At 34.1% G+C, this 24,002-nt stretch overlaps 4 protein-coding genes and 1 pseudogene across 12 annotated transcripts; 1 reads left to right on the top strand and 4 right to left on the bottom strand.

Moving 5' to 3' along the window:
* Window positions 1-2,172: 2,172 nt before the first annotated feature.
* Window positions 2,173-3,716, top strand: LOC104767187 (anaphase-promoting complex subunit 10). Its single transcript, XM_010491230.3, has 6 exons — window positions 2,173-2,476; window positions 2,571-2,631; window positions 2,731-2,823; window positions 2,906-2,976; window positions 3,271-3,375; window positions 3,475-3,716. The coding sequence occupies exons 1-6, from the start codon at window positions 2,298-2,300 to the stop codon at window positions 3,542-3,544; spliced, it is 579 nt and encodes a 192-aa protein (XP_010489532.1). The 5' UTR covers window positions 2,173-2,297; the 3' UTR covers window positions 3,545-3,716.
* LOC104767188 (tubby-like F-box protein 2) lies at window positions 3,631-6,256 on the bottom strand. Its single transcript, XM_010491231.3, has 5 exons — window positions 5,722-6,256; window positions 5,025-5,378; window positions 4,809-4,896; window positions 4,592-4,721; window positions 3,631-4,505 (listed from the first exon to the last, which is right to left on the bottom strand). The coding sequence occupies exons 2-5, from the start codon at window positions 5,355-5,357 to the stop codon at window positions 3,872-3,874; spliced, it is 1,185 nt and encodes a 394-aa protein (XP_010489533.1). The 5' UTR covers window positions 5,358-5,378; window positions 5,722-6,256; the 3' UTR covers window positions 3,631-3,871.
* Window positions 6,257-9,731: 3,475 nt separating this feature from the next.
* LOC147920953 (syntaxin-112 pseudogene) lies at window positions 9,732-11,430 on the bottom strand (annotated as a pseudogene). Its single transcript, XR_015591668.1, has 3 exons — window positions 11,141-11,430; window positions 10,968-11,045; window positions 9,732-10,869 (listed from the first exon to the last, which is right to left on the bottom strand). The product of XR_015591668.1 is annotated as a syntaxin-112 pseudogene (transcript).
* A 158-nt stretch (window positions 11,431-11,588) lies between these two features.
* Window positions 11,589-15,059, bottom strand: LOC104768208 (phosphopantetheine adenylyltransferase). 7 transcript variants are annotated; one of them, XM_087503192.1, is made up of 8 exons: window positions 14,810-15,015; window positions 12,997-14,185; window positions 12,782-12,882; window positions 12,625-12,696; window positions 12,354-12,413; window positions 12,092-12,186; window positions 11,930-11,999; window positions 11,589-11,830 (listed from the first exon to the last, which is right to left on the bottom strand). In XM_087503192.1, the coding sequence occupies exons 3-8, from the start codon at window positions 12,863-12,865 to the stop codon at window positions 11,705-11,707; spliced, it is 507 nt and encodes a 168-aa protein (XP_087359318.1). In that variant the 5' UTR covers window positions 12,866-12,882; window positions 12,997-14,185; window positions 14,810-15,015; the 3' UTR covers window positions 11,589-11,704. The 7 variants fall into 7 exon arrangements, with proteins under 7 accessions (XP_087359318.1, XP_087359319.1, XP_087359320.1 ...); XM_087503193.1 differs by lacking the exon at window positions 14,810-15,015 and having other exon boundaries at window positions 12,997-13,477; window positions 13,564-13,984; XM_087503194.1 differs by lacking the exon at window positions 14,810-15,015 and having other exon boundaries at window positions 12,997-13,079; window positions 13,564-13,937.
* A 6,485-nt stretch (window positions 15,060-21,544) lies between these two features.
* Window positions 21,545-24,002, bottom strand: LOC104767185 (uncharacterized). Of its 2 annotated transcripts, none has more exons than XM_087502330.1 (4): window positions 23,115-24,002; window positions 22,870-22,972; window positions 22,086-22,279; window positions 21,545-21,996 (listed from the first exon to the last, which is right to left on the bottom strand). In XM_087502330.1, exons 1-4 carry the CDS (start codon window positions 23,750-23,752, stop codon window positions 21,726-21,728), a joined length of 1,206 nt encoding a protein of 401 aa, XP_087358456.1. In that variant the 5' UTR covers window positions 23,753-24,002; the 3' UTR covers window positions 21,545-21,725. The 2 variants fall into 2 exon arrangements, with proteins under 2 accessions (XP_087358456.1, XP_087358457.1); XM_087502331.1 differs by having other exon boundaries at window positions 23,111-23,909.

The raw sequence follows: 24,002 nt of genomic DNA, 5'->3' as shown, positions 1-24,002 counted from the left end.
ATGAATTTTGTTTTGAATAATTATTATTTTAATAAATTTTAATTATAAATCAAGTTTAATAAAATTTTTGGTGTTTTTAAACATTTATATATTAGATATCACATTTATTATGTTCCAACCGCTATTGCACCCGCTGGTCAACCAATCCTAAACCTCCCGCAAACGCACCAATTTTAAACCGCTAAACCAGTCGTTCAAAACGCTTAATAACGCTTGAAACCGCAATCGCCCGCTTCTGCAATCTCCCGCAACTGCAACCGCAACCGCAGCGTTTTAACCAGTCAGACCCTTACTTAAAATTTTATTAAACTGATTGTATATATCAATGATCTTAAATGATTTTTATTTAATTTGATAAAATGTGAATTCTATCACCTAATAGTTAAGGAACACTGTTATTACTATGCCTGAGAGAAGCATTAGAATTAGAAGTTTAAATTTTAAGAATAGCAAATGCTCCAAGAATTAGTCTGGATTTTAGATTTGATATTCGTCGATTTTTTTTCTTTCTAATATCAATGATATTGAATCGCAATCCTATGAAGATGGCTATTATACTTTATAAAAAAATAAGTAAATATCAATTTTGCTTGTTCATTTAGCAGTTTTTAACAACGACATATTTTTTAGCCACCAGCAAAAGTAGTGATTACTTCTTGTTCGTTTTGTAATTATTGGTTAAATAATAATTTCCAGTGATAGATTTTAACAATTCACAACATAAAATTTTTGTTGCTTACAACTCTTTTAACGTTTGAAATTTTAAATGAATGACTAGTCGTTGTCGTTATCGCTTCTCGCTCTCGTTGTCTTTAGTTGCTATTTGCTAATGGCTGCGGTACAAACATAAAATAGTTATTTGTCATCGTCACTGTCGCTGGTCACTAGCAGACTGACCATCCTATCGTATGCAAGTTACACATCTTGTTAACGGATGGTTTTCTGGTTTGGTTTTGGTTTAACTTTTTCAGTTTATTGATTTTTTATAAAACCATATAGAAACGATATATAATTCGGTTTGGTTACAGTTTATCCACTTGTAAAAATAAAAATATCTATAATTCGGTTCGGTTTGGTTTCAGTTATTTTAATTTATTTTATGAATTTTCTACCCAAAAAAAAAATGACATTAGTTGTTTATCTTGAATTGTAGTATCCTTGATTTAGAATCTATGAAACTGTTCGTACATTGCAACATGTTTTTTAAATAAATATTAAACTATGAATTATATAAGTTTTCAAAGAGTTTTTAATTTCCTCTGTTCAATATGAATAGAAAGTTTCTAAAATAAAAATAATTTGATTCAGAAATTTACTCAAATACCTTAAATCACCGAGAAAAAGAAACAAAGATTGTAAAAATTAACCTCTAACCAAACAAGTTGTATTATATCAATTAAAAAACCAAAAAAATGAACAATTTTATGGTAAAAAAAATGAACAATTTTATTGTTTAAAAAAGAACCAAACCAAAACCGAAACCAAAATAAATTTAACAAGTATAACCGAAAAGAATTTTAGAGGAAACCAAAACCGAGAAATTCCAGGGACACAAGGGTGACAGGGTATCTGGTCAACATAACACCAGTTATTTGTGTTATGTGGATGGTTCTTGGAAAGCGACTAATCCATTTGTAGGTAAAGGTTGGTATTGCTCGCCACCGGCGGGGGAATCACCGACCATGGGGGCTGCCAATCTTCGACGTAGCCTTTCTCTTCTACATGCCGAGGTTGAAGCACTAGTTTGGGCGATGAGATGTATGATTGGAGCGGATAATCAGAATGTCGTTTTCCTTACAGACTGCTCCGATTTGATGAAGATGGTGTCTTCGTCCTCTGAGTGGCCAGCTGTCAAGCCTTATATGGATGCGATTCAGCTTGACAAAAAGGAATTTACTTCTTTTGCTCTGTGTTAATTCCACGTACTCAGAATGGTGCTGCAGACAGATTGGTCCGACGTGTTCGGTCCGAACTGCGTTTGATTACCTATGTAAGCGAAACCAAAACCAAACCGAAAACTTAAATCAATATTTTGGGTAATTTTTTTTTTTTTGCCCTATCCCCTAAACTTCTCTCTTTTACTCAGAAAATAAACTATCTGAGTAACAAACATAATGATCGTTTTTTTGTCGTTTCCATTTAACAATAACAAACATAATGCCGTTTCAAGCGCTCATTAACGACACGACATTTTTCTATGAGCCAGAGAGAGAGAAGACAAATTCAAAACCTCGTTGGAGGGTTTTAGGTGTACGATTCTCAAATATCGAATCTAAGATCTCGGAGAGGGGTGAGCTATGGCGACAGAGTCATCGGAATCGGAAGAAGAAGGAAAGATCAGAGGAGGAAACGATAAGCTAATAATAGAAGACGATCTGAGAGAGATGAGCAAAAACGCAGCTTGGAGCGTGAGCTCTTGTAAGCCTGGCAATGGCGTCACCACTCTCCGCGACGACAATCTCGAGACTTATTGGCAGTTGAGACCAAAAAAAAAAACCCTTTAAATTTCATCTCTCTCTATTTACTCAAATGATTCGACTTTATATTTTTTTTTGTTTCTGATTTTGTAGATCAGATGGGTTACAACCACATCTGATTAACATTCAATTCCAGAAGAAAGTGAAATTGCAGGTATGGTTTTGTGAATCTGTTCGCTTATTAGATCTTTCGTTTTGTTATCTTTGGGTATTTTGATTTTGAGTAACCCCTTTTTGTTTTGAATTTTGAAAGTTAGTGGTTCTGTATGTTGACTTTAAGCTTGATGAGAGCTACACGCCTAGTAAAATCTCTATTCGAGCTGGTGATGGTTTTCATAACTTAAAGGTAATATAGCTTTTGCTTAGAGAATCTAACTTCTGATGATGGATTGATATTTCATGTTGTGTGTTACTCTTTCATTGTTTAGGAGATTAAAAGTGTGGAGCTTGTTAAACCAACTGGTTGGGTTTGCTTATCTCTCTCTGGAACTGATCCACGGTATGTTTGTTTCTTATTCAAATTATGGCTCTGTGGTTGTTTCGTTACAAGAATCTAGCTAGCTGCTGATAAAGATGAGGAGAGGTGTTTGCTACAATGTTAGTTCTCTGATTAGAGAAAATCTGCTAGCTACCAAGTTTAGACATGTCTTTAGCTAGCAAGTTGTATTAGCTTTTTGAGGTTTCACTTAGTAAAGGTCTAAACTAACTTCTGCTGTCATGAATGATTTGTTTCTGTTTGTTACTACTACGCATTGAGCTGGTAACTTTTAACCATTTTGTGCTCTCTTCTCAGGGAAACTTTTGTCAATACATTTATGTTGCAAATAGCCATTTTGTCGAATCATCTCAACGGGAGAGACACTCATATCCGCCAGATCAAAGTTTACGGCCCTAGACCGTGAGTCCCATTTCTCCTTCACTTAAACTGTGCACATTATATGCTTTGATTTAAAATTGTGATTGCCTTGGCGTGACTCCTTGCTCTTTGCAATTGCAGAAATCCTATTCCCCGCCAACCATTTCAGTTTACGTCAATGGAGTTTCTGACTTATTCAACACTGAGATGAGAACCTTTGGGCAGGAAGAGTATGAAGGACATGGACTGTGAAAGAGACCACTGGTATTGGGGGGAAGAGTCTGTAGTCACGTTAGGTTTTGAAGCTCAAGAGTTTTATATGTTGTTTGTAATGGCTTCTGTTTATATATTACATTGGATATAATATAACATCATTAAGCTTATCCACCGAGTGCCCCATCAAACAGAAGCATAGTTCAAAAGAGCTACAACATTCTACATACAAAGAACTTTTCGTGAATTGAACATTGAAACCTAAAGATAAGAAAAGCCTTCTATGACGATTTGCGGAGATGGATTATACTCAAGGGGGTTAACTTTACCCTTCACAAGCCGGTTTGGTGTCAAAGCTGCTGATGCATATAGCAAAGGCTTGAAAAGCAGAGAGAGGGTAGCGATAATCCATGGTGAAAATGTCCTTACCGATTTTGCCAAACTGTAAAATCACTCTCTCATGTTCTTCAGGCGGCGCTTCCAATGAAGTGTCAATGTCTGCCACAAGCTGAAAGTTTTTAACTGAAGCCACGGTCACCCTCCCCTTGAAGTTGAGGCACCAGCACTGCAATTGCTCGTGCCATCGTGGGGATTTGTTTTTGAGAACCAGCGGCTGATCTCTTAAGCTTGGGGAGATATCAGGGACCTCTCTGTCTGTTGCGCTGGTTTTTCCTTTTGGTGAAGGCGAGGATGATACTTCCTCTTTTATGCCTTGAACTACTGATGGTTCAGCAATAACAGAAGAGAGGGGTATAGAATCCATAGCGCAATGCATTCTTCTAGGTCCCCTTGTGCGAAGAACATTGAGCTCGTAGGTAATGTTTCCTACGGTAGAGCTATTGGCAGGTAACTTAGGGGCCGCTTGCTTGGGGTGAAGCCTTCTGTTAGGTTGAGCTTGTGTTGTGGATGATGCTGTTTGGTTGTCATATATTGTGAACTTGGTTCCAAGAAAACCAGACCTATCCCACAATATAAGTACAGACTCTTTAGAAAAAGGAGCTTTCGATGGTTAAGACTTGATGCAGGTGGAACTAGGGACAGTTACCTTAATTTGCCAACATAAGTGCTGCTGCTGCGTGAGAAGTTTTTAGCAGATAGTGAGATTATAAAATCCGTGCACGTCGCTCTTCTAATCCTTCTTGCTGCTAACAACAGTTTGTCGTTCTCTGTCTCAGCTGAAACTCACAAAGTGATCAATATCGTCAGAACAACCACATCGTTGAACAGCAATTTCTTAAACTTGAAATAAAGATCTCACTCACAAGGCATCAAGCCATAGTAGAGAATATATGTAGCTGTTGTTCTGTTCCTCTTAATAAAGCATTGAATAGGAGAGTCTCGAGGCCCCGGCTGCTCACAATCAAACAAGAAGTTTAGATAAGCAAACATGAGCAGCTCTACAGAGAGCTTTGAAGATGATGATGAGAGCTTTGAAGATGATGATGTGAAGAAAGAACCGGTAAGTTAACTTTCTTTACCTGTTTCAATGAGATTGGAAAAGTGAGCTTCCCACACTGCTCAGGGATCTTCACAATCTCCATAGTGATTCCTCTCCATGATTTACAGACGGAAGCACAAGAGACCACGGCAGCTCGAGCAGGCCAAGACGTCTCACTCTCTTCAACCCTCCGGATTATGTCGTGAAGCAACTCAGGCGGCAAAGAAGCCCATGGGCTCTGCGGGATGTTTTCCAGAGGTGGTGTTGTTTGATCAGGAGCAATGTGAGACGACTTTGACCAACTACGCTTCGAGATACCTCCAAGTCCATCCCTCACTTCCTTCAGATCACGAAGGATGCTTTTCAAGGACATCTCTTTTCAGCATACCAATAACTGCAGTCACACAAAGTTCATATTTTTATAAATGCTTCATCAACGCCAAATTAAAGGAAACAAAACAAAAGCTCAACACTTTTGACATACAAAGTTGGGATTTGCAATCAAAGTTGAGGTTTTTATAATCTAAAGCTAGACACTTTGACAAACCCAAAAGATAAAAACATGATCTATGCACATGAGACCCAATCTTGAACAATCTCAGATTCACATTACTCCCAACTTATTAACCATTGAAGCTCCTCAAATCCAATTCAGAAAACACAACAGATCCAGAAACAGAGGAAGAAGAAGAAGAAGAGCCTTCTTCCCCAAATGTTAAAGAGAAATGAAAACAAACCTCAAATGAAATCGACGGATTCAAAAGACGAAAACTTTTAAAAACTGCAAAGATGAGATCAGCGGGCAGCTTCTCTTCACCGGATCCGAGAGACAATATCGTCGAGAGAAAAAGAAGAAACAGAGGCAAACATTGGCTGTTTTCTTGACAGATTCTTCGATGCTCTCGTCGTCTCCGGAGAAGAAGAAGAAGAACGGATTCGCCAGTGACTATCTCGGCATGACTCCCGTCGTCTTGAGTCCGCCGCCGATCTCACCGCAGGTAACAAAATAAAAGAAGTGGTCACCACCAAAACGTAACCTCTCTCTCTCTCTCTCTCTCTCTTCTTACAAATTTGAGAAAGAAAGGATCCGAAGTCTTCGCTTTTTCTTATAGTTTTCAAAGAAACGTTTAAAGGGCAGATAGAAAACTCCAAATTGTAATTAAATTTTTTTAATACTATTATTAAGAATATAGTTTTTGTCGGAAAATATATTTTTAACATCTAATAAAGTTTAGTTCTTTAGTTAGTTAAATAATTTATTAGAAGCATTGTATGATAATAAGACCCCTGGCTTCAATTTATAATGACTTACTGCATGTGGCAATAACATATTTGGTTGGTAAATAATATTACTATTTATATCAAGAAACCCTTTAGAATTAGCCGACAAAATAAAGCTTTAAGAAAAAAAAATTAACAAAACAAGTCGAGATATTACTGTTTTTTTTTTTTTTTTGGTTTTCAGTTCAATAGATTGGAAAATACAACTCATATGTTTTCGTCCGTTAATTTCTTACTAATAACTATAAGTTGGATAAAACATCTGTCTTATGAACCTTTATAGTTATTATCTTCTTCTTATGAAACTGTTTTGTTACCAATGTTTTCTTTATTTAGATAGAAGTTGGAGATATTATCTTTGGGTTTTTCATAAGACATAGAATGCTCATTTTATTTCATTTTCATGATAAATATCTCTTATTTTATGAAAAGTCGCAATCAGGATGTCAAGCCAATCAATAATTAGTCTAACACTATTCTTATAATTAGGCTTAACTTAGTCTAATCCACATCCATAACATATTCTCTATTTCTTTAACAAAAAGTACATATTCTCTTGCTAAGTACGATATTCAACTTTAGTTTTCTTTCTTAATCCAATTATATATTCCCCTCCAGACAACTTCTCGTAATCGGTGGACAATTGCATATACGTTAGTACGCTTGGATACGACCATCAACTCGTTTTGTAATAGTTAGTTACTTGCTTGAGTTACAAAACTTTTTATCAATGTTTTTTCTTTATGTTTTATTGTATCTAATTAATGTTTGTATTTTTTCTGACCTTAAATGTTTTGTTTTCATTTATTTTCATGAAAATATATTTGTTATATATATATATATATGAAAATGGTAATTACAAGATAAAGTCAACAAATCTAGTTCTAATCCATTCTCCATACCTAAAAATATATTTCGTTGACAAGAGAAATTATATTTGTGCTAAACACAAATAATATTTCCTTGAACATACGTACTTCCTTCATATTTTTTTTGTTTGACCTCCTTATCCAACAATGTGAAATATTTTATAAATGATACACACATCACGCATGTATATATGATGTATCAATTCACATAATTTAAACTTCATACTAGATCTCTCTGTCTCTCTCAAGCCACCCATTTTGACACCATGCATATATTTATTGTTTTACCCAATCTATACATTTAATTATATATGAGAAAGTCTGCTTCAAAAACTTCAAAGCTTGATACAGGTGGTAATTAAGATCAAACGATCTATGAAGTGATATCATAATTATATATGAGAAAGTGTGGTTCAGAAATTTCAAAGCTTGATACAGGTGGTAAAGATCAAACTCTAGGAAGTGGTGATATTATAATTTTTTGATATTTGGGAACAGTATATCAATATGCCACCAGCCACCTAATCAACTTTTTCATACATTTGTTTGTCAATTACTGACATATTAAATTTTTGATGACTTTTGTTATGTGGTACCTACAAAACCTAATGAATCGTATACCCGAAAAATATAATTATTCTCCACCACCATAGCCATATGATTGATTTTCTGAAAAACTATTATAACTAATTAATTATCTTAAATCAAAATAGTAATTTTCTGCAAATAACATGATACTTATATGAACATTAACACAATAACAACACTAGTACAAATCACTATTACATTTTTTAATTATGCCTTTGAAACCTACAATTGATCGTGAATGTTTAGCATTGATAGAGTTCATGGAAAAACCTACAAAATATTACTATAACAAAGAAGCATGTTGTTAATGTTTTAAGACCAGCTTCAATGGTACTTTAATCTTACTCCAAACACTATATTTAGATTAAACTGATCTCCACTAATATTTTATATCTCACATTAAAAATAGAAAAATATGTAGATTTAATTTGTAGAATCCAAATAATACTGCATCAGTTTCTAGATTTAATTTGTAGCCAAAACTATATTATTTTTCTTGGTAATTTGGGTGAAGGGGCAGATGATGAAATTGACATTTATCTTCCAAAGACTTAAAGATGTTGACCAGAAATGAATTTATACAACAACAACAACAAAAATCTTTTGAGAAGTCCATTTCAGTGGATTCCACTAATGCTCGAAAATCTTTTTACTAAAATTCTTCGGTAACTTTTATGATTCAGTAACTGGGTAGAAATTTTTTGGTAATATTCGAGAAAATTTTGAATATAGCTTAGTTCCAATGAGTAAATTATAGAATTATTTTAATGATTTTCGTTAAATAAAACACAGTTATGTTAATACTAAAATTTGAACTTTAAACTTCACCTAAAAAAAAACTTTAAAGAGTAAATAAAAAGGTTAGTTTTCTTTCTTTTTTTTCCAAAAATTAAAAAAAAAAAAAATCAACTTTCTACAGTAATATTTTGTAATTTAGTTTTTTTTTCTTCTATATGTTCCTTCATTTTACCTTTGCAATGTTACAAAATTCAGTCTAATGAATCGTAATGATTAATTCCATTCATCTTGACATATAAGTATTAGTTATTCACCACATCCTCTCCATTAAAGTTATGATGATGTTGAAGCGACTGAAGAGGCTATGATAGATACTAAGCAAAAGGCTTTTTAGAAGATGAGAATCATTACATTTTAAAAGCTAAATACATGAATCATTGAAAATTACAATCAGGAGGACTAATTAAAACTTAAGAGGGAGTGGCTCATGTTTGGTGTGTGTGGACCATTAACCACAATACTATCCTATATATATATACACTCATAAATATTTGTGTATACAAAGTGTGAAGTAGATATTATGTAATTCACAAATGCATATGTAAGTTATGTGTATGGGTCCATAAAGAAAAGAAGAAGAAAAAGCATGATGGGTATTGATTCCAGTTTTGTGTGTTTGTCCATTTGGGATTGATAAAATTTTGATTAGATTGGGAACCATATGTTTTTGCCATCTTACACTTGTCAATTCTCTTAAACCATTACCCCATCACTCTTTTCTTAGTCAATGTTCTCAAAATCTGCTAGTCAATTGAAAATTTTAGTATACCTTGGTTTACTGACTAGTTGACGTAAATGGTAGATGCAAAAAGTAACTGAAACAGCAAGTGATCAGCCAATCATCTAATCTAAAAGAGAATCAACTAGTTGTTGTGTACTAATTAGTAAACCAACTTAATAATAGGTTTAACAGTTAAGTTAACCAATTTTAAAACTTCGTCCATTTCCATTTCCATTTCCATTAGCTTGCTTGTTTTCTATTGTTTGTACCACATCTTTGTCAAATCTCACCAAATTTTGTTTGATTCTTGTTGAAATCTCTCTACTCTACTAGTAGTAGTCCAATCTTGTCAATTAATTATATAAACTATTGTCTCGATTCAGAACACTTCAGATATCTAACTAGTCCAATAGAAACATTATCTCGTGTACTTGTCTCTTAAGTTAAGCCAGTCAATTCAAGTTTGGTTATACGATCAACACAAAAGATCTCTGGACAAAGAAAGATTCATCAAATCAAAACCTGAAATTCAAATACAGAGTCAAGAAATTTCATAGTTTCAAAACATAAAGTTTCTGATCATACACAAATCATGAAAAACATCTACTGAATAGAGATTAGACCAGCGCAGTATCTCTCAAGTTGAGATCATTCAAAAGAACAGAATAAGCAACCTAATCTCTCCTCAAGAACACTCAACGAGAAGCAAGCATTGAGATGACACATACAAGGAGAATAAGAACACCCAAAACCGAAACCCAAAGAACCCAACTCTTAGTCTTCTTCTTTATCTGATTAGCATAGTACAAACTGTTGGTTCCTCCACTGACATAGCTCCCTGCATTAGCCACATTAGCTTCAATGTCATCAATCCGATCTCCTTGAGTCTCAACAAGAACAGCCATGTCAAGAAACACTTGATGAAGCCTGTTAAGACTCCTCTTGATATCATTCACTGCTTCATGTCTCTCTTTAGTCTTCAAATCCATCTCTGGCCTCACTTCAAACGTCTTAACCAAATCAGAACCAGACCCTGATCCAGAGATCATCTTCTCCATGTCCTCATTACTTGGTTCTTCACCAGTCGCTAAAAAATACTTCCTTTTGAGATCTTCTCTGTAATCAGCAAAGATCCTTTCCCTCAGACGATGGAACTCACTCATCGTATCTCTCAGTTTCGCCCTAACTCCATTAGTAATCGAAGTTCTTGTCCTGTACACGCAAGACCCTTCCTTGAAACTCGCACGGTTCGCGACGTTGCTCTTCTCCAAAGCCTCGATTAGGGTTTTGACTCTGTTGGCCTTGCGAGAGATGGTGACGATGTTTGATTCCATCCTGTCTCTTAACCCGCGTAAGATCTTGGCGCTGTGAGTAGATTTGGTCTCTTCGTTTAGGTTTTGGAGATCGAGTAAGAGATGAGTGATCTCTTCGATTAGGGTTTTGATGGTTTCGATTTCTTGAAAGAAACCAGAGAGGTTCTCTTCATCCGCTGGGCTGAAATCGAACTTAAAGTCTTCACCTTTCTCCAAATCACGATCAGATTCCATATCTTTCTTCGCTTGTTTCTTCAATTCAACATAACTTAAGAACGATTTCGTCATTAGATCATTCATCTTCTCTTGTAAACCCTAGAACAAGAAACAGAAAAAAGAAACTGAGAATTCACCAAAATCAATGTGAAGAATCGAAACGAAACAGAGGAGATAAGAACAGAACAGATGTTTACGGTGATGGGTTTGTGAAACAGAGTAAGGATCTTCGTTATCTCTGAAACGGGATGTTTCAGTATCTCCGGGAGAAAGAACTGCAAAAGAGAGAGAGTAGAAGCGATTCAACAATGGCTGAAACTAAGAAACCCTAAAGATCGAAGAAAAAGAAGAAGAGATCAGAGATCATTACCTAAGAAGTGCTTGTTAATCAAGGAACCGTTTCTCTCTCAACGTCGCTTCTCTCTCTCTTTCTCTCTCTGTGCGCTCCTTTGTGATATCAGAAGAATGATTCAAATTTTAAAAGAGAAGGAAGAGATATGGGGAAGTTATAAAGAAGATCTACAAGAATCCGATTTTTCAGTTTCCAAAGATTTGTTATTCAAAAAATTGCTCTTTTATTAATCACAAAAGAGCCGTTGTTGAAAACGTTTCTGTTCCGACTTGGCTTCTTCATGTTTCCTTTGTAAACGTTGTCGTTTTCTAACATACAAACAAAAACGAGACCGTTTCAGCCAAAAGGTATGCAAAAGTCTTGACCTTTATTGATGTTGCGAGGAATATCAATCTAATGAATGCACACAAACGTATCCTAATAACAAACAAAGTTGATTTTACATATGACTAGTTCTTGTTCCGAGTTAGGGAATGCAAAGCTTGGACCTTTATTGATCTGTTTCAGCCAATTTACAGCATTTTGAAGTATACATAAGTGTATTAAGTTACAAACAAAGTTGAGAGTTTAAGCATGATGAGTTTACAATGTTTTTTCTTCTGCGGGTTGTTTTTGTTTCTCGGCTTTCTCAGCCTCCAACTTCCTCAGGGTACTCGAACTTATCTTATTTCCACTAGATCCATCAGAAACTATTTCCACAACTTCAATCTGTACAAGCATGTCCAAGAAAGATTGGTTCAAGTGATGGTTGAAGATCTTAAAATGCATCAGGAGGTCACAATCACTGGTGGAATAAAAGTAACAAACCTTAAGTTGTGAAAGCCCTCTTTCTGCTCTTTTTCTGTTGACTGACAAGCCACCAGGTAATGTCTCTTTGCTGTAGATGATGTTTAGTTACAAGAGCCTATAAACATGGAAATGGAATAGAAGAACATATGCAAAAAAGATCAACAGATAGATGGTAAAAACCTGACAACAATAGCTTCCAAATTTTCATCAACAATAGAAGGACCATACGGATCCGTAATAGGTTCAGCTTGTACAACCAGCTCGGGCTTGATAGACTACACAAGAAGAACATGGAGAAACGTAAACTCACGTGATAGCCTATTTCATCTACACACTCTCCTTTCACATTAAATGATTCAATGTAAACATTCCATTGAAGAAGAAGACTATGTAGATGTATATGAAACTTGATGACAATATTCCACTTTAAGATGAAATTTACCTTGACATAGTTCTCCACATTACTCATCCTTTCTTCAATGGGTTGTATCATTTCAGTGAACTGTATCCACAAAAGAATGAAATGAGACCTCGAAAGAAGTCATCAACAAAGCATAAAAGTTTCAGACTTTATAGCAAAGATCAGTTCAAAGGTTCTTCTTTTTTGCAATATTCTCATAAGTAACAACATCACTCCAAGTCGAAATCAATCAAAGCAACTTAACTTAGCTACATATATATACAAAACAGAGATTGAAGGTGTGATTGCTTACTTGCTTGTTGGCCAACATAGGACCATCACATACTCCAACTACGATCCGATCCCTGGCCAACTCTGCAGCCGCCTGATTTTATATATTTCACCACAAACAATTCAAAATACTACTTGGATTCTCAATAAATCGAAGAAAATAAAAATACCAAATTTACCTTAAGGAACATTCGATGCCCATCGTGTAATCGATCAAACGTACCGCCGAGAACGACAGAACCAAACGAATTCGCCGGAGACATCTTTGACTCTTCCGCAGCTGCCATTTCCGAAGATCAGAGTATATAATAAATCAACCAATTGGGGTTGTTCGTCTCAGAAACTTTTTGATTTGGGGATCGAAGGAGAAGAAGATTGAAAAAAGAAAACAAACCCGCTGGGTTGGTTCATTTATGTATGACATGTCGGTTCACCTTGCCTTCCAACGAACCGGTTTAGTAGGTGAACCAAAACACACTTTTTTTTTTTTGGGCAAAAGGTGAACCAAAACACACATAACTCAGCATTGAACACCAAAAACCCTTGCAATGTTGTGTGTTAAATATCAAATCTTATTAAACTTTGGTTTTAGAATGTTTTAATAAATAGTTTTTTTTTGTTGGAAGAAAAATACTTATCCTAATTATAATGTGCAATTTAATATTTCAAATAGTATATTGTAGTCTACAAGACGATAGAACACAACTTTATCATTTGGCTGGCAGAGAGACGTATCTTAAAGAGATGAAGTATAAGAATGGAAAACTGGAACAAGAAAACCACGAGTTGCTTGGTTCATTGAAAGAACTCGAGGAAGCTACAATTCAGGGATCAGGAAGTTCTGCACTATCGAAGCTGAAAAACAAGTTTCGGGACTTGGAAAACATTCATAAGAAGTTAGAATAGGAAAGGGTCAAAGAAACCAAATGTTTGAGGCTACCAATGGAGTCGGGTATGGTACCTGAAAAAGCTGTGTTGTAAAGGCTTATCTCAAACAAAGAGTTATTTTCATGAAAAATGGGAAGGTTGCCTCTCAGATTTAGATTGTAGTCTAAGGCAATGGACTCTAACTTGGGGATCAGAAAGATACTGCTTGGAAACTCTCCAAGTAGGTTGCACCTCGACAAGATGTAGCAATCTTAGAGACGACATGTTTGAAAACTCATTTGGAACTTTTGAGGAAATGTTCGAGAAGCTCATATTCAGTTCTCTAAGGGTTACTCAAAGTTTTGAGCAAGTAGACGAAGAAAAGATTCATCAATAGCAAAAGATGAATAAGAAAGATCGAGAGGCACCAAATTGGTTAGTTGAAGAAGATTGGTTGGAGTTGGGCCTGAAAATGATGAACGGGCGAGGTTAAGTCTTTATAGCTCCATCAGTTTATCAAAACCAGCTGGGATTGGCGAACCAGTGAAATTGTTATATGCCAGGTTCAAGTCACGGAGATGAAGTAGTCTAAGTTGGCCATGGAGACAGCTGGCCATGGAGACAGCTGGAACTTCCGACAACATTGCCTGACGTAGCATCACACACGTGATACCATCCCACGAACAACAATCACTATTATTCACCCATGATGTTGTCTTGGGATAACATGAGACATGAAAATAAACAAAAGTAAGCTTCTGGAACCCAAACTCCTTCTTGAGCATCCATTTGTCACAGAGAAGAATTTTAGTTATGGAAAAAGAAATTCAGAAGCATAAGGAGATGCTTTGAGGAATCACACAATTGTCGGGTGCTTTTATTTTAGAGGCCATTATTGGTCTAAACGAAGAGCATATGCAACAGGAGCTTATGATAATTACAAGGAGAGGCTCGCTGAGTCTGTCTACCAAAAGTCAACTTCTCTTGCAACATTAGACATGGCATCATATATATATATATATATATATATATATATAGTCTTCTCGATTATCCAAAGAAGCTAAATAATGAACATTAAAACAACAAACACAAGTAATCTAACAAGCAATCCAGTTTCCTATACAATTGTTTAAAACTTGAATACACCACCAAACATAGATACACAAAACACCGAGAGTAGCGATTCTAAGATATCAAATCCCAGAAAAAATCAAAACCCAGAGTCAATTTGTTTCTCAGATATCAAAACCCAGAAAAAAACAGAGAGACCGAGAGAGAGACAAAGACACCAAGACAGACGGAGAGAGGGAGAGAGAGAGAGTACGAGAGAAGAAACAAACCTGAACTCAGGCGAGGATGAGAGGAGCGAACCAGCTGTCTGGTTCCCGCCGGCAAAGATCCGATCCAAATTCTATTTTTCTCATCAAATCACGATGAAGCTGTTTTGGGAAAAAAAAATCAAACCATTAATCGGTTTATACATTTTGATTGCTTTACAGATTTTTGGTTATATTTAACCGATTTAACCATTTCACTCGATAAAAATAGAATTGATGGATTAAATGATTAAACTATTACTCATTGCAACTCAATTCAGTTGATCTACTAAACCAATTAGCCTATTTTATTCGTGAACTCATTAGAATAATTAAATTTTGTTAACTCATTAAGGTTCATGGTTTGGTTTGAGTTGAGTTGATCCATTTTTACACCTCTAATTGTAAATGGGATATTTTTATGCTTTTTTTCCCTTTGGTTTTCAAAGTAGCTAACTCATATTGCTACACGTGTATGTCAACATTTGTCAATTCTATACTTGTTAATATTTAAAAATAAAAGTAAAAGAGTCTTAAGAAAATATATAAGACACTATACAAATTATTTTTATATTCAATTTTTTTTCAATATATTAAATTATTAACTTAATATGATTTTCAAAAATAATGTTTTATTATATAAAGTTAGGTTTTGAAAGTTAGTCATTAACAAGATTTTGACATGTGTCAAGTTTATACCAATCTGAGATTTTGACATGTGTAAAAGTTAATATTTAATAGAAAGGATTTGAGATTACAACAAAAACAAAATATTTTGTCTTAAACAATATTAAAAATGTAAAAAGATAATTATTAATTCTACAAAAAAAAATAGAAATGGGATTAAGGAAAACATACAGTTAATTATTAATTCTAAATTTTGTTAATACTCACTTCTATATAAACATAGATTGTCTCATACTTTTCATATAACAAAATAATTTATTCAAAAAGATTACTTTCAACTTTGTTCTATTGGTAAAACTTTTTTTATGGAAAGGTAAATTTTTCTTATTTTTTAAACCAAAATTTCTCCTACTTACTCTTTTTTCTCAGTTTGTAATAGGTAATATTAATATATTGACAAAAAAGATTAATATATGCGTCTTCTTTTTTAAATACTGTATTTTAAAATTTAATGCAGTATTTTTAGATTGTTTTATTTAATTTATCTTTTCACCTTTGAATTATTTGGAATTCATATATTATCGTGATTCTAATTTTCTATTATTTCTTTATTTATGTCAAACTAATTTTCTTCTATTTTTTCAACCTTGATTGGTTGGTCATAGACCCTTTTTGTGCAAACATAATTGGTACTATTCATTCAATCCCAAAGGGAGATAAAAAATATAAGCTAACCTAATGGTTAGATAAAATAGGCTAATCAAACACAAGCTTACAACAAACATAGATAGATTGGAAAAACATAAATTGTTGTTGATAGATCCATAGGAGTTCAGAGACTGTGACACCCTAGTTGGCGGATAGGTTTACAAGAATCGATTTGGTCACCTATATCACCAAAGTGCACTTATCTTTTCGATTAAGGGTCCTAAGAGAACTCAAAAGATCATATGGTGATTTATAGGGGTAAGTATTTAAAGTCTCTCGGACTTAACAAACCGGCCGTCGGATATGGGTGGGCAGAAGTAGACGTGGGGCCCACTGAGAAAGGTGGGCCCATAGACTGAGAGTGGACATGGGGCTCACTAAGCAAGGTGGCCGTCCGGGCGTTCCAGAGACAAAGGCTACATCACGGTATGTCAAAGATACTTCCACGAATACATTAGAAAATTTAATATTAGTTGCTATCAAAAGATTTTATGACGTTAGAAAATGGTCTTTAGTTTCATTGGTTGTCGGAGCAAGCCATTTTTAGATACCTAAAAGACGTGACCATGTTCTCTCTATGGTGGAGGAGGTTGGACGCAAGGTTATCTTCCCAAGAGAGGACGGTGGAGGAGGTTGGACGCAAGGTTATCTCCCCAAGGGAGGAAGGTGGAGTCAAAGTTCTCTCCATGGTGGAGGAGGTTGGACGCAAGGGAGAAGGGCGGAGCCGAGGTTCTTTTTATGATTGGTCATACACTATTGTAATGTTACATCATTGATTAGTATACCATGTAATATATTTTTTCTTCAAAATATTTTTTGAGCCAATAATTTTAGTAATTAAAAAAACTATGCAAAAGTGAAAGTAAAAAGACATATATAACAGTTGTTCATATAAACATTTTCTAGGTGGTGGTAAAGAATATATTTGTAACATACAATATATCTAGGTGTTAAAAATACGCTTATAATGGTGACATACATAAAAGATTTGTAAATGAATATAAATCAATATATTATAGCAAAAATAAGACTTATACACAACGTTATTTATAAAACTTTAAACCCGCACATTGGGCGGGTCCTGATCTAGTTATTATATAAACATTGATTTCAAAGTTAGTCATTAACAAGATTTTGAAACCGATCAAGTTATCTATCAGAGATTTTGACAAGAAATCTAGAGAAAACAAGCTTACGAAAGAATATCTCTATTTTATTATGTAACAAAGTGGCTAATTATGTGTTTTACTGGTTTCACACATACCATCAAAGCATACCCAAAACCAGAGAATTGTCAGGTCTTATAGATTGCAAGATCATTCCTCATTGATTTTAATCCTTGCTTAATGAATGCAAACGTCGCTGCTCCCCAATCATAGTAATTCACTGAATCTCCAAGTAAGGGTAGATATATAGGAGATACACTTTATGTTGTTTTTGAAAAAAGCAAACTCCCCACCAAAAATAAAAGATATGTCTTTCGGTAAGGCATCGAAATCATCCGCTTCAACTGGCACCGTTTTCAAATCTAGATCGCAGCTTCTTGAGATAGATGGTGAGAGAGTTTTGTCCCTCATATTGATAAAGCAAGCTGCGAGGCTCATCTTCTGTAACTTTTAGGTGTTCCATAATTGTACGGTAGGGATATTGATCCTCATATCCAGATACCTGAATTCAAATAGAGCATAACAATCAAAAATTAAAATTAAATAAAAATTCAGATTAAGCATAAAAATTCAAATTAAATATCTGTCACCCATCAATTGGAATTCCAGTACTATATAAGATATCTTCAAGTCAGATATCTACATAGAATTTACTACCATTTCTCTCTCCAAAAGCAAAAGTGTAATGTTCTACGCCATAAAACTTTGCTAGAACGGTGATGAGCTTCATATTCAGATTAGGTGCCCTCTTGGGAATACTTAAAAAGTATTTAAAGCATGTAGCTTCCACAAGGTTTTTGATTCTTGGATCTAAATTCCAAGACAGAAATGTCTACATATGAGACAAACTTTTAAAATGTTTTTCCTGCCCATTACGCCTGCCATTGTGCCTACAATTTAAAGGATAGAGATGTTCATACTCATCACACCACAAATACGCCCTAGGTAACACTTGACATGCTTATGTATTATGTAAACATTTTTTTATTTCAATATATTTGATTTGCCGGAAAAAAAAAAGAGATATAGTAGACATTGTACTTATTTTAAAATTTCATTGTCCAACATAGTTTTACAAAATATGAACACTATATGAAAATTAATATTTTATAAACTGATTATATTAATATTTATTTTCTAACTTAAGTAAGTGTATCATTTTCCTTTTTTTGAAAGATGACACAAAAACTATTAGTCAAACACATATGAACATAATATCAATATATGTGTCTATATTAGTAAAAGACATTATTAGCTTAGAATAAGGATAACTTAAGTTCAATATCACATTTTTTTAATAGACTCTTTCAGATATGTTGAATTGTATATTTCTTCTTCTTCTTTTGTTTGTTTTTCTATCTAAGAAAAGTGTAAAATATATTTGTTTCAACAAAATACATAAATATATTATTCTAATAAATATGAACCTAAAGTATGTTAGTAAAATATATATATATATATGCTTTGATTAAAAAGAATTTCTAATTGAAAAGATCTTCTTTTATGTTTTTTTCTTCAACAAAATATTATATTTATCTAATGTTATTTAAATTAAAAATAACTAACAATAGGGCATTAAAATAGAAGAGTTCCACAAAGTAAAAAAAAAAATCAATTAGGGCATTAAAAATAAACACAACACAAGAAAAACAGTTGTAAGAAAAACTGAAATTTTTAATGTGGTTTTCTACAATCAATTCAATATTATGTTCATATTTTCTACAATCAATTCAATATTATTATGTGCTTTTCGATATAATTTTAACTTTACTTTTCATTTTTAATATTCATATTTTATATTATTTAGAGTTCAGTTAGAAATTTTCAGACGTAAATATTTAGTGTAACCCTAACTAATCTATTACATTTTTTTTGAACAAAACTAATCTATTACATTATCTTAATTAGTTGGGTGTTACATTAATTATAAGATACATTAATTGTGTTAACCCAAGAATCCATCAAATTCTAATAAATCAAATCAACATGTAATTTTATTAGTTTTGTAGGTTAAATGGTTAAATATGTCGGCGAAAAATATATAATTTACATATATATATATATATATATATATTTGTTTAGCATTAGTTTTAAAGTGATGCCAGAATTTTAAAAAGCGATACCAAAATTTTATTCTGCATCATAATTCTCAATTGATGTTAATTTGTAAAGACTTTACAATCAAAATTAGTAAAACAAATTGATTTGAAAGAAATACAATAAATGACGCAATCCAAACATATATGGGAAATTATATTTTTAGGTAGGAAGTTAAGAAAAAACATTTTTTACAGAATGTTTTAGGAGATATTATTGATAATGGTGAATATTTGGGAAATTTTTTGATGGTTGACAATTTAACATTACTAGATATTTGTAATAATAAATTTTAATATATATTTGTAAATAAATTTATTGAGACAAAATATGTAAATAACTCTACTTACTAACTAAAAATATTCTCAATTCTTAGGATACCATGCATTTCCGTAGAATAAAATTTTAATTTTAATCTTTATAAAAAATAAGTAATCCGCCCACACAATGTACCTACTTTGTGCATCAGTTGCATACCATTGAAGCCGCAGCAAACCGTTTTTTGTTGCAGGATTAACCACAACATTCTATATCGGAAACGAACGGTCACTTTCGTGCATAAAACAAATCTTTGACAGTAATTTCAATTAATCACTGTAAGCATACTTACTTGTATATGCCAAGAATTCAATGTTGTTTAAGACCATGCTGCCAAGTGAATCAAGAAAGAGAGAGGCAAACACAACTAAGCGAGCATTACTCAGTGCAGAATGTTTCCAGATGATACAACCCGATCACTAACAACCCTAGAGGGTGGGTTGGGTCATATTAATTTCCAGAACCTCCTCAAAGGAGGAAACTTACTTTGTGGGAATTGATTCTTTTGTCGGGAGTTATCCCCAAAGGTTCTCGCTTTAGCCTTCTCTTCCGGGTATACACTCAAATCTCCGACCCAAAAGCTCCATTGGCTGGTTCTAGTGCAACATACTAGTCAAGCACCGCATGATAATAACAGCAACAACAAAACAAAAATTCCCAAGGAAGAGTGATAGAGAAAAGAACCTGAGTTGGAATCTGGGAGAGAATTCAAGGAGATGGGTTTCTAGGAAGATACAGTTCCGTGAATTTGGCGATTCATGATTTGAATTCGATAAAACCAAGCGGCATCGTGAGAAGGGTTGAAGAAGCGGCTTTGTAAATGTAAAGGTAAATTAGTACACTAAAGAATTACAGTTTTTTTTTTAATTAATAATTTTAAAAAGATGATAAAATAAAATAAAATTTATTAGTATAATTTAGCTGAGAAAGAAGCAAAAAGAGTTCAAAGATATAAAAAAAGTCGGTAAGTAAATTTTTTTTTTCCAAAATAAACATATATATAATGTGGGAAGATATAAAAATATAAATCAACAAAAGAATAAAAATTAGTAATATATATTTGTTCTTATCAAAATTAGTATTATATATATTTATTGGAAGCAAAATTATTACTCCTTTTGATCTTAAAGAAGTTTTTTGTTTTTGTTTCATTTTATAAGATGTTTTACAAACTTTTATACTTTTTTCAATGTTGTTGGGCAATTTTTATTTATATTATGCAGTTTTTTCTCATGATTGGTTAAATAGTATTTTTAGTTAACTGTTAATTAGTTTTTTAAAAGTAATTTCTTAAATTTGGTGCTTTATAAAACATCTTTTATAATTTAGGATAGATGTAGTAATTTGTTGTGGAGAAAATGTTAAAAAAGCATCAACTTATCAAAAAATATAAAAAAGCACAAAATTTATATAATGGATTAAATATCTATTTTTTATTGACTTTTATTTATTTCGTTCACTCTTCGATGAGCATTTTAGTGCTAATCACGCGGCAAGTGAGGTTTGAGAAAAAGGAATGATTTTTTTTTTTTTTTAACACTGGATACTTTACTGATTATTGAGGATTGTTGTTTACATAATCCAAATCAGAACGAAAACAAAGAGGGATAGATAGGTGAAATATGAAGTCTGTGTTAACATATCTTTGAGCTTTGGCCAATTTATCTGCTAGATATTTGTAATAAATGTAATAATGAATTTTTAATATATTTCTGTAAATAAATTTATTGAGACAAAATATGTAAATAACTCTACTTAGTACTTACTAACTAAAAATATTCTCAATTCTTAAAATATATATATATATATATATATATATATATATATATTTGGATACCATGCATTTCCCTAGAATAAAATTTTAATTTTAATCGTTATAAAAATAAGTAATCCGCCCATAGGAAGGGTGTTTTTTTTTTTTCAACCAGGAAGGATGTTTTACTACCCACTTTCATAATCATTCAGTCAGAGAAGCAAACCTTACAAAGATTATGTGGAAAAGGATCTATATTCCAAAAACAGAATCAAAGAGCTTGTTGTTTTGTGGGAGTGAGGCACTTTTCCAAGAAGTTGCGAAGCTGTGAGGAATACAAGTCAGGAAAGTTCCGGTAATGATCAACATGAGGTGATGACGTGAAATTGAAAGAATGTATGTTTCTTCCCATCTTCTGTTGTTCTCTGATGCGGAGCTCAACGGAATGAGACGGAACTACTTTGTCCCCGGAGCTGTAAAGATAGAGCTGTGGACATGGAGGATGGTTCTCATATAGTTTTTTGATGACTTTCGTTAGCCTCCTGCAAGAGAAAAGATAACTCAGATTGATCAACCTAAAATACAAACACGAAGCAGATGGGGCTGTTCTACTGTGTGGTGTGAATCTTACGTATTGACGTCCTGGAGGTTTAGGATGATGGGGAAGACTTTCTCTAGAGATGATAGCAGCATGCTTTCCATTCCTAAAGGTTCCTTCTTTTGTGGGGTTGAAGCATTTTCTTCGTTTATGGAACCATTTGGTTCTGTGGTTATGGTGGAGCTACGCTTCTTCAGTATAGCAGCGGTGAACCCGGCTGCCCAAATCTGCACAAGAACAGTATTCAATCGTTCATCTATAAAATCTGCAAAGGTATACTCAAATCTACGCAAGACGAATAATTATGATGTCTATTAAGACTATGAAATGATCAAGTACACGGAAACAATTTTCAACAAAAGAGACTTCAGAACAAACTAGGGCATGTGCTATGAAGCTCATTTTATCTTGTTCACATGCCTAAGACATCAATATCTTGCAAGAGAACAAGATGGCATTCACAAGATATATAGACCGATGTACCATCAACCTTTGAATGATGGCTACGTGAATAAAAGAAATCAGCGGTTTTAACTCATAAGTATGGTTTTTTTCTGAGTACCGAGTTATCTCTCTACAAAGCTAATTGCTTAGATATCAAAATCAAAGTCCTCTAGTCATGGTTTGGCAAATGCTTGTAACAAATACAGAGTTCTTCAACATAAAACTCAAACTAGCAAAGTTTCACAATAGCATAGCTCAAAAAGATAGATCCTGTTCTCTCAAGAAAGCAAAAGAAAGTCTATCCACTTGCAATAGAAGAAGATAAGGAAGTCTTGGTTACATGAAAGAGAGAAACATTATAAAAGAAACAAACCTTGGTATCTAGAGGATCTGCTCCTCCCGAGTCAATGATACAACCCTTAATCTTTTCTACTAAATCTTGTCTACCAATGAAGCTTTCGAGCAAAGCACCATATCTGCCACAAGTAAAAAGCTCACCTAATTCATCATCTAGCTCAAATCAACACTAAATTCATCATCATCATCAGTAATAAGGAGACCAGAATCACAATCAAAATGTAATAAGTTTGACGAAGGATTTGGCTTCCATCAACCTACACAAGCCAACCAGTGTTGCTGAAGCTGTGGAACACCAAGCATTTCTCTCTACCATCATCTTCCTTCTGCGATACCCAATTAACCAATTCGTTCCCAAATTCAGCTATCCTTCGTTCGAGCCTCCGACCAAGATCTAACCGGAGCAAATCCCTAACGTCGACAGTGAAAGTAACGGCGTTAATTCCCCTGGAGTTGTACCACTCAACGTATCTCCTCAAATGCTTAGCTTTCGCACCTAACCAACCGAGGAGAACCACAGTCGTCTCTTTTCCTTCGCTCCCGGCTATTATCGCCGCGTTTCCACCTCCGTTCACGGTCGGCGGAGCTCTGTTCCAAACCGCGACGCCGTCGTTAGGTTCGGATCGGAATGGGTTAGCGTGAACGGCGGAGTTCTCGAGACGACACGTTGACGTTAGGAAGAAGAGAGATTTGAAGAGATTCGCGTTTGGAGGAAGCGAAGAACACCGTATACGAGCGGCGGACGCAGATGACGATCGTCGGGAGATGGCATTGTGTGAGGGAAAACAAAACTGATCTGTGAATTTGATGGAACGGGTGTCAGGTTTTAGGTTGAGCTTACTGAGAAGAAGACGACGATTGAGAGCAGTAGTGCTCAAGATTCTTGTTGTTGCTTCCATGGCGGATTTTGGATTATTCTCGTAAAATCGCTTCCAGTAACCCACAGAGAAGGAAAGATCAAAGATGGTTAAGTATCTCGAAAACACTCTGCCTGACTCGGAGGGTTTCGTTTGAGACTCTTTTAACTACTCTTCACAAGAGAAGAGTCTGTAAGACGATTTCGACCACAGCAAGCAAGGTATTTGGAGGCTGTCAACACATCTTTGTGTGATTAGTTGTGTCCACAGAGGAATTCGTATCTACAGTCAT

The sequence above is a fragment of the Camelina sativa genome, chromosome 19 (genome assembly GCF_030686135.1).
Source record: "Camelina sativa cultivar CO46 ecotype springtype chromosome 19, ASM3068613v1".
Classification (NCBI taxonomy): domain Eukaryota; kingdom Viridiplantae; phylum Streptophyta; class Magnoliopsida; order Brassicales; family Brassicaceae; genus Camelina; species Camelina sativa.
The sequence above is the reverse complement of the archived record's forward strand: the minus strand, read 5'-3'. Positions and strand labels throughout refer to the sequence as shown.